Source organism: Drosophila miranda, chromosome XR (genome assembly GCF_003369915.1).
Source record: "Drosophila miranda strain MSH22 chromosome XR, D.miranda_PacBio2.1, whole genome shotgun sequence".
Lineage (NCBI taxonomy): Eukaryota > Metazoa > Arthropoda > Insecta > Diptera > Drosophilidae > Drosophila > Drosophila miranda.
Window position 1 is genome coordinate 14,493,888 of NC_046674.1, and position 12,582 is coordinate 14,506,469.

The following is a 12,582-nucleotide window of genomic DNA, read 5'->3' on the forward strand; positions in this document are numbered from 1 at the left end:
AATATATACCTGTAGCTCTTAAAGGTCTATGGCATTGGACTTCGCTAACTTTACTGCGAAGAGAGAGATCGCACATGAGACAAAACGCAACCGTCTCTAGACATATGTATATCCCGGCTATCACTCGAAGATGCACTATTTGAAACAACATGATGTTTTTTAAAACAAAAAAACTCTCACTGCATGCTACTTCCATACGGCTTTCTCTGTTTTTGCAGCTAGTCAGTTAGCAAAGTCTAATGTCATAGGGCCATTAGCTAGATCACTAACCTCTGGTCTGAGACGCACTAGAGAGAAATATTAATAGCATTTTCTAACATTTCGACAGTCAGCAGCTTGAGAGACAAAAAAAAAAAAAAGTGAAACCACACAAAAATTCCCTACAAATTTTCCACTGTTAACAGAACCTTATAAAGTTTATAATATAAACTGAAGACATAAAACTTCATAAGACCTCCCAAAATGTCTTGCTTTAAAGATGCAAAATACTACGCCCTCATATCTTGTCCCAGTGGGGATAAGAAGTTTCTGATAGGCCTTACAGAGCCAGAGACTATGGCTTTCAATATTTGTTCCACAGGTAAGTGCTGCATGCTGTTTACACAAACTAAGCTTTCACCCTATCGAGCTTACAGCCGAATCTTTTGGAATCAAAGGCAAATATTTATTGAGTGCTGAGTATAATGCAATCATCGCAAACGAAAGTGCCCTTTGCCATGCGCTGATGAAAAACCATACGATTATAGTGGCGGAATCCGCGAACCAATGCACAGGCAGAGAGAAAAGTATGGACTCGGACTTGGAACTAACTACTGATGAGAGGAAGGAGTTCAAGCTGTTTCTGAAGGCGCTTGTGAAGGGGCAAGTCATTTCGAAGGCCCCCTAAGCAGCACAGTTAGTGTCTGAAACCGAATTGGAATGAAATTCCCAGAATATTAATAACAATAAAAGAGAAGATTGTTAAAAAAAATACATCATTCTTTTTTGTTAGTTTGTGCGCCAATGTCCAGTCCACTTGGAGGGCCAGCAGTATGCCGAAGGAAGCGTCTCCCACCCTATAAAGTATATTTATTCTTGATCAGCACTAAAAGTCGAGTCGATATAGTCATGTCTTTCTGTACGTCCGTCTTGGTGAGCGCCTAGATCTCCCACCTTCCTACATCACAAAAAACGAAAATCTGTGGCAAAAACGCTATATCTATATATATAGAGTCTGGTATCAGACTGCCGAATTCGGATCAGATCGGATCAATATTACAGGCAGAATGAACAATGTAATTTTCCATGGCTACGCTTCCACTTCGAGCTTCTCTATTCACTCTCTCTCCTTCTCGAGCGGAAAAGAGCGGGAAAGAAACAAAATTGGTGTTGGTGTGAAAGAGAGACAGAGAGAGAAAGAGTATGTACTGACTGAGAATTGGGTGCAACGAAAACGATCCATCCCATCCATGATCGCTTTGCTGGAGAGTTCGACATTCTTAAGCAGCGGATAAGGCAAGGCTACTACCAAGTGTGGTTACAACAAAATATAAGCAATTAAACAAAAGTACCACATTACTTATAGTTTTTGTGCTTAGTAACAATCTGCCATTGAAAAGCAAAATTACGGGCGATGCAGTCTAAATTTCTTCCGGGGCGAGCAGGCCAGTTCCGTCTCTGACCTTGCCTGTGGCTCTGGAACAGGTTGGTTGGCCTCCGGAATGATACGTACAGTCAGTCAGGTGGGAAGCCCTAGGCGTTCAGACAACGCTCCCTGGCTGTTCCACGGCAGACGATGTTCGTCCGCTCCGAGTGTGTGTATGGACCGAGACGTCCTGAGAGGGCTTGATTGAGATATATGTACATATGTATATCTAAATCTGACTATATGTATATATATATACTATATATATATTTAATAACAATTGCAATGTATTCTAGTTTCCTATTCCCGCCTTGCCAGCAGCCTCAGAGGCGCTCCGCTCGGGAACTTCATCGTCCTGTTCCAACTCATCAAAAATTTCTGGATCTTCGCTGTCCGCCGTTGTGCTTGATGCGTTGCTAATCTCATCCTGTTCGCTGTTGCTGTTTTCACTGCTGGGATTTTCGCTGCTGTTTTTCTCGCTGTTGCTCCATTCATTACAGGTATTTGTTCTGGCATCATTGGTGCTCTTTTCAATACTCCTCTCGATACTCCGGTTCTTGATTACATGGGACGGGGGGCCAGATTTTGAACCATGAAATGCGTTGTAGTAGGCACTGTGGACCAGAGTGTCTTGGTTCTTGGCGGCATTAATTTTATGCATAATACTAGCGACCGCACTGGTATTCGTATTTTGTCCAAACCTGTGGGCGCCGGCCTTTTCTGTCGCGTCCACAATTTCGGGTTTAGCAAATCCGAAGCTACTAGCACGCTGTCCCTTACCTTCGGCAACGGGAACATCATGTTTGGAGGGCGATTTAAAGCCGATGGCAGATGTATTGCTGAAAATGTTGTTCCGAGTAGCCTTGCGCTCTTTCTCTACCCGCATGGATTGTTTGGGCACCACAGGGCGACGCATGGGAGGCCTCACCATTGCCTGAGCTTGGGCCATTGCCTTTAGGTCTGCAGTGCATGCTGCTTCCCCGGCGCTTCCGTGGGGCGATGCAGTCCCAGACGCACTACTCCGCTCATTACGGTTCTCTAAATGCGTGTAACTGTGAGCATTGTGATTCGGCAGGTGGACGTTCTTGGCCACGCGCTGACTAGCCGTCATTTTGGATCGCTCAGGCAGCAAGGGAGCGACGACAACTGGCTCAGGAACAGCCGCATATGCTCCAAGGCCAAGGCGTTGCTTGACGTCGCGCATTGTCTTTTGCGCCTGGATACGTGCCTTCTCGGCTCCAATCTCTAGCATATGGATCAGCTCGTTTTTCTTTGACAATTGCTCATGGATTCGCTCACGAATCGGGCGCAGATGTTCAATGACAGCTTCGCCCACGCGCTCCTTGTACTTTGCTGTGTCCAACGTCTTGGCCTCCTCCAAGACACTTAGGATGCTGCGCCCTGTTACTTGGGCGTGGATGTTGACGAGATTACTGACACCAGGGCGCAATTTGGGATCGTAGGTGATGTCCGAGGTGAAGTCGGTGACGGCTTTCTTAATCTTCTCCATTATTAGCTCCGGCGGATCGCAGAGGTTGATCGTGGCCTTGGGATTCGCTTCTGACTTTGACATTTTCTTAGAGGGATCCCGCAAAGACAACACTTTGGAGGCATCACTCTCCTCGATGATGGCATGGCACACAGGGAACGCTTCACCGTAGCGCCCATTGAATGTCCTCGCTAAGTGCTGTGCCAGTTGAATGTGCTGCAACTGGTCCGCTCCAACGGGTACATGTGTGGCCCTACAGTAAACCGCTTTTCAGAAAAGCATTGATATTATTAGGTATCTTCACTCACTTGTACAGCATGATGTCGGCAGCCTGCAGCACCGGATAGACATACAGCCCCAAGGGTATATCGCGGACCAGGCGGGATTTCTCCTTGAACTGGGGCAGCTGCGCCAGCCTAGGCGTGGTGGTCATCGAGCTGAGGATCCAGTTGAACTCACAATGCTCCAATACAGCCGACTGGACAAACAACGTGCTCTTGGCGGGATCAATGCCGCACGCCACCAGTGTGGCAGCCATCGTAAAGATGTTTTCCCGTAGCACCGGCGGATTGTGCGGCATGGTTATGGAGTGCATATCCACTATACAGACTGTGACATCATCGCGACTGTTCTGCAGCTGCGTCCACTTGCGGACAGCGCCCAAATAGTTGCCGAGATGGACCGATCCTGTGGGCTGAATCCCACTGAAGATCTTTCGCGGCCAAGGGGATTTCTATCATTTCAAGGAGAAGGTATTACATAAACCGAAAAATTTCTTCCATACGATCTATGAACGTACTTCTTCGGGCAAATGGCCGCTGCTTTGTTGGTGCTTGCCAGCTGAAATAAGTTGAGCCCTGGCGGAGTGGTGGAGTGATGATCCCTGCAGGAGGTTGGACTTGAAACGTCTGGACAGTGCCAAGCGCAATCTTGGTAGCGGTATGCTTGCAGGATGCAGGTACACGATTAATTTGCTGGCGCGAAACATTGCCTAGCGCTATAAATTTTGGGGTGAGAAACGAAAAATAATATTAAGTGTGAAAATTTCCGAGAAACAAGGGAAAACTCTGAATAATATCAACAAATTTGGAAATATATGGTAGTGCTGCCAGATAGATTTAGAAAAGCCGATAGGGCTGCCACACTTCCTGTTTGTGCAGCGATAACAATCGATAGCAGTGTTGGGCGCAATTTATCGAGTTTTAAACTGTGTTTATTCTAGGCTTAATGAACATATCGCATTACATTGCATTGGGGTGCAGAAAACGCTTAGCGTAATTTCAATATTTATGGTTTCCATTTTACTGTTACAACATTGAGAATTACAGATAGGCGGAGACTTTCGGTTGTTTCAAATAGTTTTTGAATAGATGATTGGTTGTTCTAAACGCAGTGCAGTTTTCCACCTTCCAGCTGGGATGAGGAATTGGCTTTAGAAGTTGATGGGCTTGCCAAAGGCTGCCGCCACATTGGCCTCACGCAGGGCTTCGGCACAGGTCTGAAAGGAAGGTGAAGTAACGTTCAATCGGTTTTCTGGAGAAGCAGCGGGCTTTCCGATGGGAGTTTCACTTACGGGATGCGCATGGCAGACACGCGCAATATCCTCGGCCGACGCTCCATACTCCATGGCCAGAACAGCCTCATTGATCAGCTCTCCGGCAACAGGTCCAATGATGTGCGTGCCCAACACGCGATCCGTTGCCTTGTCGGCCAAGACCTTGACAAAGCCGTCGGTGTCGTTGTTGGTCTTCGCACGCGAGTTGGCCAGGAATGGGAACTTGCCCACTTTGTAGGCCACACCCTCTTGCTTCAAGTTCTCCTCCGACTTTCCGACCCACGCCACCTCGGGATGGGTGTACACAACGCTGGGCACGCAGTTGTAGTCGATATGAACGTGTCCGCCATTGATGCCCTCGATGGTGATCAGACCCTCATCCTCAGCCTTGTGGGCCAACATGGGACCGTGAATGCAATCGCCGATCGCGTAGATACTGGGCACCACCGTCTGGAAGGTGGCATTCACGGGAATGCGTCCGCGATCATCTTTGACAATACCTACGGCCTCCAGTCCCAGGCCCTCAGTGTAGGGACGACGTCCCACACTGACCAGCAGGGCATCGCATTGGATATCCTCCTTCTCTCCGGACTTGGCATTCTCCACGGAGACGGTGACGCTGTCGCCGCTGCGGGAAGCGCCCGTGACCTTGGTGCCCAGCTTGAACTTGAGTCCCTGTTTGACGAGCACCTTCTGGAAGGTCTTGGAGACCTCGTTGTCGATGCCCACGCCGCCAATAGTGTCCATGAACTCAATGGCAGTGACCTCGGCGCCAAGACGAGACCACACTGAACCCAACTCCAGACCAATGACGCCGGCACCGATCACAACGAGATGCTTGGGCACCTTGGCCAGCTTCAGGGCTCCGGTGCTGCTCACGATAACCTCTTCGTCGATCTGGAATAAACATCGATCGTAAGCTTTAAGGAATAAACTGTCCGACTGTGAAACTTACAGTGATGCCTGGGAATGGGGTTACTTCGGATCCGGTGGCAATCAAAATGTTCTTGGCCTTCACAGTGTCTGTTGTGCCATCGTTCTTCTTCACCTGCACCTCGTTGGGGCCGGTAATGGTGCCAAAGCCCGTCAGCTGTGTGACTTTGTTCTTTTTGAAGAGCATCGCGATGCCACCGGTCAGAGCTTTCACAGCGTTCGTTTTTTGCCCCATAAGCTTCTCGAGGTCGAGGGAGACTTCGCCGCAGTTGATGCCGCGACTGGCCAGATCTCCAGAGTGAGCCATGTGATAGTAGTGCGAGTTGTTCAGCAGAGCCTTGGAGGGAATGCAACCCACGTTCAGACAAGTTCCTCCCAGTGTGGCCTCCTTCTCGACGCTGATTGTCGTCATTCCCATCTGGGCAGCCTTAATAGCGGCCACATAGCCGCCAGGGCCAGAGCCAATCACCACAATGTCGGCTTCGTGTGTGGCGGAGTAGAAGCGGGCATTGAGTGCTCCCAGAATGGCGGCATTAGACCGCAGATGAGTCTGAAACGACAGATAGTTAAATTTATTGCTTGTGCTCGTGAAAGTGGTCCGGTCCGATAAGCAGCCACAGCATGATTTGCTTTTTATCACGCCAATAGCACGCACTGCTGTTCGCTAATCGCTGATCGCGTATCAGCTGATACTAGGCCAATTGGCGAACTTGAAATCTCAGGTAGCGTGGAATCGTGAGGCCATTGCGTTAGTCTTGGGATCCATCTGCAGCTGCACTGCGCTCGCAGATTAAAGCATAGTTATTGCATTTTAGCCAGTTCTTGGGCCCCGCCACATACTTAGGTTAGATTGCATAACTTTGGGGGAATAGGAATCGTAGAATCCGTACCTTGGCAACCGCCGAGACAGCTTGTCGTAGCGTCGACTGCATGGCTGGGGGACTTGTTTCGTAGGTTAGCTAGGTTTTCGTATTTAACTTAAAGAAAAGCACTAAATTTAAGTGTTTTTATTTCGGGTTCTAATTTTTGTGTTCAGTGTGTAATTTTGGGGTCAGTGTGACCGCGGATTTGTCGATATGATATACGGTCTGACCCTAAAAAAAGTACCTTCTCTTTTTCAAAATATACCGTAAATATATCGATACTGTTTTAACATTTGACCTGCAATACCACGGAAATAATACTGTTTGCAAATTCTTCGTGTAAATCCTATTTTCTCACAAAAAAACCACTATATATAATGATAACACGATGATATAATAATCGACGCAGCGCTGCGCCACTAACCATACAGTATACTGGACAGTTAAGCTGTCGCATATATCTCTCTCGCTCTCACTGCTTGCTTTTCCTTTCAGGCTTTGCCTTTTTTAGCTAATCAGTTAGAAAAGTATTTGAACTAGCGGTCTATCAATATATGAAAAATATGTGATATATTAAATTTACAAGAAATGTATGCACTAAACTAAAATTCGTTTAAGAAGTTTTGAAACACGCAAATAATACATGTGAAAGTATAATCATCGATATCCTGGCAAAATGCACCTATGTATTTTCAAGAAATTTCCAAATGGCATTGTTCGCACAACTTCAGTTTTTCGCGGGATTCGCAATGCGGTCACACTCGTACGCGAACACAACAAGATGGCGGGAGTTGCTCGGCAAATCTGTTAAAAAACGCCATAAAACCTGAAAATTAATAGCTTATTTGTATTTAAAAGTATTCGGCCGAGTTTATTGAGACAAGGTTATATATTTGGAAGAGCTTGTTTGGGAGGCGTTGCCTGCAAGCGAGTTGCGAAAGTTACTTGCCAGGCGAGACCGAGACCTTCTGGCCTTATTGTTGTTGCTGCCACAGCTCTTTTGGCTTTCGTAGTCGTTGTCGTTGCTGCTACCTGGCGCCAGCCTCTGTTGTTTTGTAAATTCTGCCAATATGATGAGCAACTACGGCAACATAATGACGGACTCTCCAAGGTCGTCGCCACACGGCGGACGCTCGCCGGTTGTGGCCCGCCAGGATTCATCGGGGACGCTGAAGACAACCATTTCATTGGGCAAAACACCAACCATCATACACACGGGTCCCTTCTACTCGATGAAGGAGCCGCCGGCTAAGGCGGAGCTGACAGGTGACAAGGATCTCATGACTGAATACGGTCTGCACCACACGCTGACCAAATTCAAGGAGAAAAAGTTTAAAGAATCGCTGTCTTCCTTTCTGCAAAACATCCCCGGCATCAATGACCTCATCACGCATCCCGTCGAAAACAGTACGCTGCGGAGCGTGATCGAAAAGCCGCCCATCGGTGGCAAGGAGCTCCTTCCGTTGACTGCAGTGCAGTTGGCCGGCTTCCGATTGCATCCCGGACCGGTATGTGGCTACACATATATTCATTTGGTACTTCCACACTACTGAGCATGTCGTTCAATCTTTCGATTTTTAGCTTCCGGAGCAGTATCGTACCACATATGTCACACCTGCGCGAAAACACAAAAACAAGCACAAAAAGCACAAACACAAAGATGGCGTGACCACGGGGCAGGAGTCAACGCTACTGGGTAAGTGCCTCATTGATTTCTGCGGCCTGGGGCACTGTCTTATCCAGCAAAGTTTCAGATTCTACTGGGCTGGAAACTTACGAAAAGAAGCACAAGAAACAGAAGCGGCACGAGGATGATAAGGAGCGGAAGAAGCGGAAAAAGGAGAAGAAGCGAAAAAAGAAAAATCAAAGTCCAGAGCCTGGAGTCGGCCTTCTGCCAGGTGGAGCAGGTCTGGGCAATGCTGCTGGAGGCGGAATAATGGGTGCCACCGGCCTGGGATCTCTGGGCGGAGGTCCTGGTCCTGGCGCCGGTCCCGGTATGTCCAATCTGAGCGCCAGCATGGGTCCTGGTGTCGTAGGCATGAACAACTTCTCCTCATCAATGCAAATGCAGCAGCAACAGATGCCTATGCAGCAACAGCAAATGACCAGCGGAGGCCTTCTGGGCTCGGTGCTGGGCGTTGGCGGCGGTCCTGGCGGAGGAGGTGGCGGCGCTGGCAGTGGCGGTGGCGGTGGAAGCTTATTAATGTCACAGTTTTAGGCAGGATCCTTCAGTAAAATAAACTCGGCTCATTACCTCTCATCAGAACCGAACAGATGGAAAAACAAACAAAAACACGAGCACACAGACCAATCCAGAGATGCATACAGCTTCAGTAACGCCCGCGCCTGAAGAACAGCTTGAACTTCTCTAGAAATCTATGGTGTCTCATTGCAGCGCACCATAAATGCAATCCTTCTCGAGAACGTTTCGTGACTAGTTATTAATTTATCAATATGATTATTGTAAAATAGTGTATTTTTGTAATTAGCAAACATTTCTCGTTCATTTCTCGCGCTAGCTTAATGAGATTTATTTACATAAATGCAAGTTATGGTACAAATCGCACGCAAAACGTTTCCGCTCTCGATTCTAGCTCGCCCCGTCCCACCCCGCCCCACCACGCCCAAGCTCTTATTGAACATTTTTGTTGCTTAACGATTTACATTATATATTGTTTAGGGTCAGTATTTCAAATCTATCTTGCAATGGTTTGTTCTTCCAGCAATTTTATAAACACAAAAGAAAAAGAAAAAAAAAAGCTGAGATTCGACAATGAATGCCTGTACTATAAGTAATTAATTTTAACTATTAGGCACCTAATACAATAAACAATCAAACAGTTAAGCGCTAAGGGTCTTAATGGGGAAAGGAAAGCTCTGACATGATTTGGGCATTTCAAAAGACGCGCCAACACCTGTTAAACGTCTGGGAATATTGAAATATAACTAATTCCATTTATTCGTTTAATATAATTCGAAAAAAATGGTCTGACCGGAAGAGAATTGGTGGGACATCGGCCAGCCAGAAATGAGTTGGACCTTGGTTGTCCCTGGTCAGGGGACATTACTTCTTAGGGCAAGGCTTCATTGGGGCAACATACGCAACAGGCCTAGTTTTAGATTCTTCGTCTTTCTCTTGTTCTTTCTCCTTCAGTTCTTTCAAAAGTTCTTCTGGAGATAAATTGTTCAATGGTGTACTCTGTGGTCCCTCCGAATCGAAGTCTGCTGGTTTCTCAGCAGTCTTCTTCACTGGATTTCTCTTGCACAAACTCTTCTCGCTGTTAGTCTTGATCGTCACTACAATCTCTCGAGGGTCGCCTTCACGCTGGGCGAGGCAACGAACGGTTTCCTTCACATAATCGGTTGTGAGGACCTTATTGGGGTCGGAGGACAGCATCAGGATGTACTCCTCCTCGATTGCCTCCTCCTTAGCCTGTGGCTTGTCACCCCTCAAATAGTCATTCAAAACAAGCTCGAGGAGCTCTTCTTTTAACATTGTGTTCATCGTTTTGAACAGAAAATTTTTATTTGTTTTAAATTTCTTTAATATTAACGTACTAACGTAAAGGTTAAATTCCAAGTGTAGATTGAAATATCTGGACATAACTGCCTGCTAGGCGCCAGGCATGCTTAGTTTATAAGCCTGCTTAAACTGGGACTGCGTCTTGCCGGAAGTGGATGTGTGTAACAGCCAGAAAAACGCGCTTTCGACCCCATAAAGTATATATATTTTTGATCAGCATTAACAGCCTAGTTTATGGTCCGTCCGTCCCGACGAGCGTCTAGATTTCAGAGACTATTAGAGCTAGACCAAGCAAGGTTTGTATCCTGACTTCTGTTATATCACACTGTTGCAAGTGTATTTCGAAATTTCGCCCCTCATCCAAAAAGTGCGAGCATCTGTGCCAGAAAGACAATATCTACCAGGTTGCTGAATTTGGATAAGGTTCAGATTATTCTAGCCAGAATTAATAAATCCATTTGTAGCTACTACGATAGCCATTCCACGCTCATTCTCATTCTCTCTCGCTCACTCTATCTCTCTTTCTCACTCTTGGTCGTGCAGTGTGCGTGCGCCTCCTGTCGGAGGGTAGCGAGATAGAACGACTGGTGTTGTATGGTTGTGAGAAGAGAGAGAGAAAGAGAGACAGACGTAGCGGAATACTAATCAGTATCGCAAAAAAATTAAAATTAAAATAAAACAAGATGTCGTGAATCCTCTTTTTCCACTCCGCCCTAGCTGCGGCTCACAGCATTACCGATCGTTTTTTACATGGGATAATCTAGGGGCCTAAACAGTTACGTCCTTTCCAAACGATTTCTCAAAAGTCTATTTCTAATATTTGATTACTTTTGCGCTCTACAGCACATTTTTGCACTTATCTGTCCAACTGGTTGCTCTCCTCCACATTAATTAGCTATTCTCATGACGCGCCTGTCAGTGTATACGTCTATTCTTTGTCGTTGCGTCCATTCCGATATCGATAGAAAACGCGCGGCAGTGTAAGAGGGCTATAAGTTCACAGTGCGTTAACAGAGCCATTTTTATTCAACACAGCTGTTTGGTCTCTCATAAAGAGAGTTCGTGTGTTATTTCCTAGGTAAGAAATTCGAATTAATAAATTAAAAGTGACGTGCTCAAGTTAGTTAGAGGTTTGTTTTTTATCGTTTCAAAACAACACCAGCCCCCAACATGTGCGCATACAAACAGTCATGTACAAACCTCATGGACCTCCCGACCGCCAAGGTGACGGAATGGCTCGAAGGCTTCGACACAGTCATAACAGACTGTGACGGTAAGTATTTGTCGGTGGGAGGTAAACTATAAATGATTCAGGTACTCCCACGGGAAGGGAGTTGCGTTATGTAATACATGGTCAGCATCTGGCTGGCCCTGTACGTCATCAAAGTCGGCCTAAGGTCGTAGCGTGCGAATTTGACTGTGCGAATGTCAATGTCAAAGAGAGAGAGAGAGAGAGAGAGCGCGAGAGCGAGAGAGCAAAAATCGACCACGATGACTTGTGGTATACTCTACATTCATATGTCATATGTTCTGTTTGTTTCAGGAGTTCTGTGGGTCTACGGGAGGGCCATTGATGGTGCAGTTTCGGTTATAAACCTATTCAAATCCATGCGAAAGAATATATATTTCTGCACAAACAACTCAACCAAGACTCGAGAAGAATTGCTCAAGAAAGCCCAGAACATGGGCTTTAGTATTACAGAAGGTGAGATCATATCCACAGCCCATGCCACAGCGGCTTACCTGAAAAAGCGCAACTTCGAAAAGCGAGTGTACGTCATTGGTAGCGATGGGATTACGAAGGAACTGGATGCAGTTGGAATCGGGCATACCGGGTGTGGCCCAGACCCCATGAAGGGCACGATGGCGGAGACTACGAAGATTCAACTGGAAACGGACATTGGAGCCGTAGTGGTCGGTTTCGACGAGCACTTCAGCTTTCCCAAAATGGTGAAGGCGTCGTCGTACCTAAACGATCCGAACTGCTTGTTTATTGCCACCAATACAGATGAACGCTTTCCCATGGACAATATGGTGGTGCCTGGGAGTGGCTGCTTTGTAAGGGCCATCGAGACCTGCGCAGAGCGTACAGCGAAGGTGATTGGTAAGCCCAATCCTGCCATTTGCGAAGTGCTGCTGCAAAAGGAGATTGGTCGGATTGATCCTGCAAGAACCCTGATGATTGGCGACCGAGCCAATACGGATATTTTGTTGGGATTCAACTGCGGCTTCCAGACCCTGCTCGTGGGCACCGGCGTGCATCAGCTGAGCGACGTAGAACGGTGGAAGAAAAGCAAAGATCCAGAGGACAAGAAGCTCATACCCGACATGTACCTGCCCAAATTGGGAGATCTACTGCCAGCCCTTCCCTTACCAAAACATTAAATGTGAATGTACATATGCATAAATGTATCAATTCGCATATTCACGATAATGGAACACCTCGGGGGGCAGGAAATATCTACAAACGAACAGAAATTAATAGTACAATTTATATTACCAAAAATAAAATATTTAAACAACATACGTCGACTCGACAAACAGTTTTCCAAGCAACGCTACCAAACAGATATGCCCGAGCAAGCGCAGTGTAGC

The 12,582-nt window shown here is 46.7% G+C and overlaps 5 protein-coding genes across 5 annotated transcripts; 3 read left to right on the top strand and 2 right to left on the bottom strand.

Moving 5' to 3' along the window:
• The first annotated feature begins 72 nt into the window (after nucleotides 1-72).
• LOC117186685 lies at nucleotides 73-1,124 on the top strand. Its single transcript, XM_033387747.1, has 2 exons — nucleotides 73-580; nucleotides 636-1,124. The coding sequence occupies exons 1-2, from the start codon at nucleotides 463-465 to the stop codon at nucleotides 884-886; spliced, it is 369 nt and encodes a 122-aa protein (XP_033243638.1). The 5' UTR covers nucleotides 73-462; the 3' UTR covers nucleotides 887-1,124.
• Nucleotides 1,125-1,868: 744 nt separating this feature from the next.
• LOC108151256 (tryptophan--tRNA ligase) lies at nucleotides 1,869-4,218 on the bottom strand. Its single transcript, XM_017279772.2, has 3 exons — nucleotides 3,913-4,218; nucleotides 3,422-3,846; nucleotides 1,869-3,366 (listed from the first exon to the last, which is right to left on the bottom strand). The coding sequence occupies exons 1-3, from the start codon at nucleotides 4,099-4,101 to the stop codon at nucleotides 1,917-1,919; spliced, it is 2,064 nt and encodes a 687-aa protein (XP_017135261.1). The 5' UTR covers nucleotides 4,102-4,218; the 3' UTR covers nucleotides 1,869-1,916.
• Nucleotides 4,219-4,361: 143 nt separating this feature from the next.
• On the bottom strand, nucleotides 4,362-6,676 carry LOC108151259 (dihydrolipoyl dehydrogenase, mitochondrial). The gene is made up of 4 exons (XM_017279777.2): nucleotides 6,492-6,676; nucleotides 5,624-6,151; nucleotides 4,687-5,565; nucleotides 4,362-4,611 (listed from the first exon to the last, which is right to left on the bottom strand). The coding sequence occupies exons 1-4, from the start codon at nucleotides 6,531-6,533 to the stop codon at nucleotides 4,546-4,548; spliced, it is 1,515 nt and encodes a 504-aa protein (XP_017135266.1). The 5' UTR covers nucleotides 6,534-6,676; the 3' UTR covers nucleotides 4,362-4,545.
• Nucleotides 6,677-7,204: 528 nt separating this feature from the next.
• Nucleotides 7,205-9,309, top strand: LOC108151260 (mediator of RNA polymerase II transcription subunit 19). Its single transcript, XM_017279778.1, has 3 exons — nucleotides 7,205-7,972; nucleotides 8,046-8,160; nucleotides 8,219-9,309. The coding sequence occupies exons 1-3, from the start codon at nucleotides 7,535-7,537 to the stop codon at nucleotides 8,680-8,682; spliced, it is 1,017 nt and encodes a 338-aa protein (XP_017135267.1). The 5' UTR covers nucleotides 7,205-7,534; the 3' UTR covers nucleotides 8,683-9,309.
• Nucleotides 9,310-10,955: 1,646 nt separating this feature from the next.
• Nucleotides 10,956-12,511, top strand: LOC108151254 (glycerol-3-phosphate phosphatase). Its single transcript, XM_017279770.2, has 3 exons — nucleotides 10,956-11,065; nucleotides 11,150-11,260; nucleotides 11,531-12,511. Exons 2-3 carry the CDS (start codon nucleotides 11,158-11,160, stop codon nucleotides 12,370-12,372), a joined length of 945 nt encoding a protein of 314 aa, XP_017135259.1. The 5' UTR covers nucleotides 10,956-11,065; nucleotides 11,150-11,157; the 3' UTR covers nucleotides 12,373-12,511.
• The last annotated feature ends 71 nt before the right edge of the window (nucleotides 12,512-12,582 follow it).

Excerpts from the sequence above, each read along its gene's own strand:
- LOC108151259 (XM_017279777.2), bottom strand. The coding sequence starts at position 6,533 with ATGCAGTCGACGCTACGACAAGCTGTCTCGGCGGTTGCCAAG. Across the intron at positions 5,566-5,623 it reads CCCCATTCCCAGGCATCACT|ATCGACGAAGAGGTTATCGT; the intron begins GTAAGTTTCACA and ends TGTTTATTCCAG. Across the intron at positions 4,612-4,686 it reads GTGTCTGCCATGCGCATCCC|ACCTGTGCCGAAGCCCTGCG; the intron begins GTAAGTGAAACT and ends CCTTCCTTTCAG.
- LOC117186685 (XM_033387747.1), top strand. The coding sequence starts at position 463 with ATGTCTTGCTTTAAAGATGCAAAATACTACGCCCTCATATCTTGTCCC. Across the intron at positions 581-635 it reads TTTCAATATTTGTTCCACAG|CCGAATCTTTTGGAATCAAA; the intron begins GTAAGTGCTGCA and ends TCGAGCTTACAG.
- LOC108151254 (XM_017279770.2), top strand. The coding sequence starts at position 11,158 with ATGTGCGCATACAAACAGTCATGTACAAACCTCATGGACCTCCCGACC. Across the intron at positions 11,261-11,530 it reads AGTCATAACAGACTGTGACG|GAGTTCTGTGGGTCTACGGG; the intron begins GTAAGTATTTGT and ends TGTTTGTTTCAG.
- LOC108151256 (XM_017279772.2), bottom strand. The coding sequence starts at position 4,101 with ATGTTTCGCGCCAGCAAATTAATCGTGTACCTGCATCCTGCAAGCATA. Across the intron at positions 3,847-3,912 it reads GCGGCCATTTGCCCGAAGAA|AAATCCCCTTGGCCGCGAAA; the intron begins GTACGTTCATAG and ends TTGAAATGATAG. Across the intron at positions 3,367-3,421 it reads GCCGACATCATGCTGTACAA|GGCCACACATGTACCCGTTG; the intron begins GTGAGTGAAGAT and ends GGTTTACTGTAG.
- LOC108151260 (XM_017279778.1), top strand. The coding sequence starts at position 7,535 with ATGATGAGCAACTACGGCAACATAATGACGGACTCTCCAAGGTCGTCG. Across the intron at positions 7,973-8,045 it reads TCCGATTGCATCCCGGACCG|CTTCCGGAGCAGTATCGTAC; the intron begins GTATGTGGCTAC and ends TTCGATTTTTAG. Across the intron at positions 8,161-8,218 it reads GCAGGAGTCAACGCTACTGG|ATTCTACTGGGCTGGAAACT; the intron begins GTAAGTGCCTCA and ends GCAAAGTTTCAG.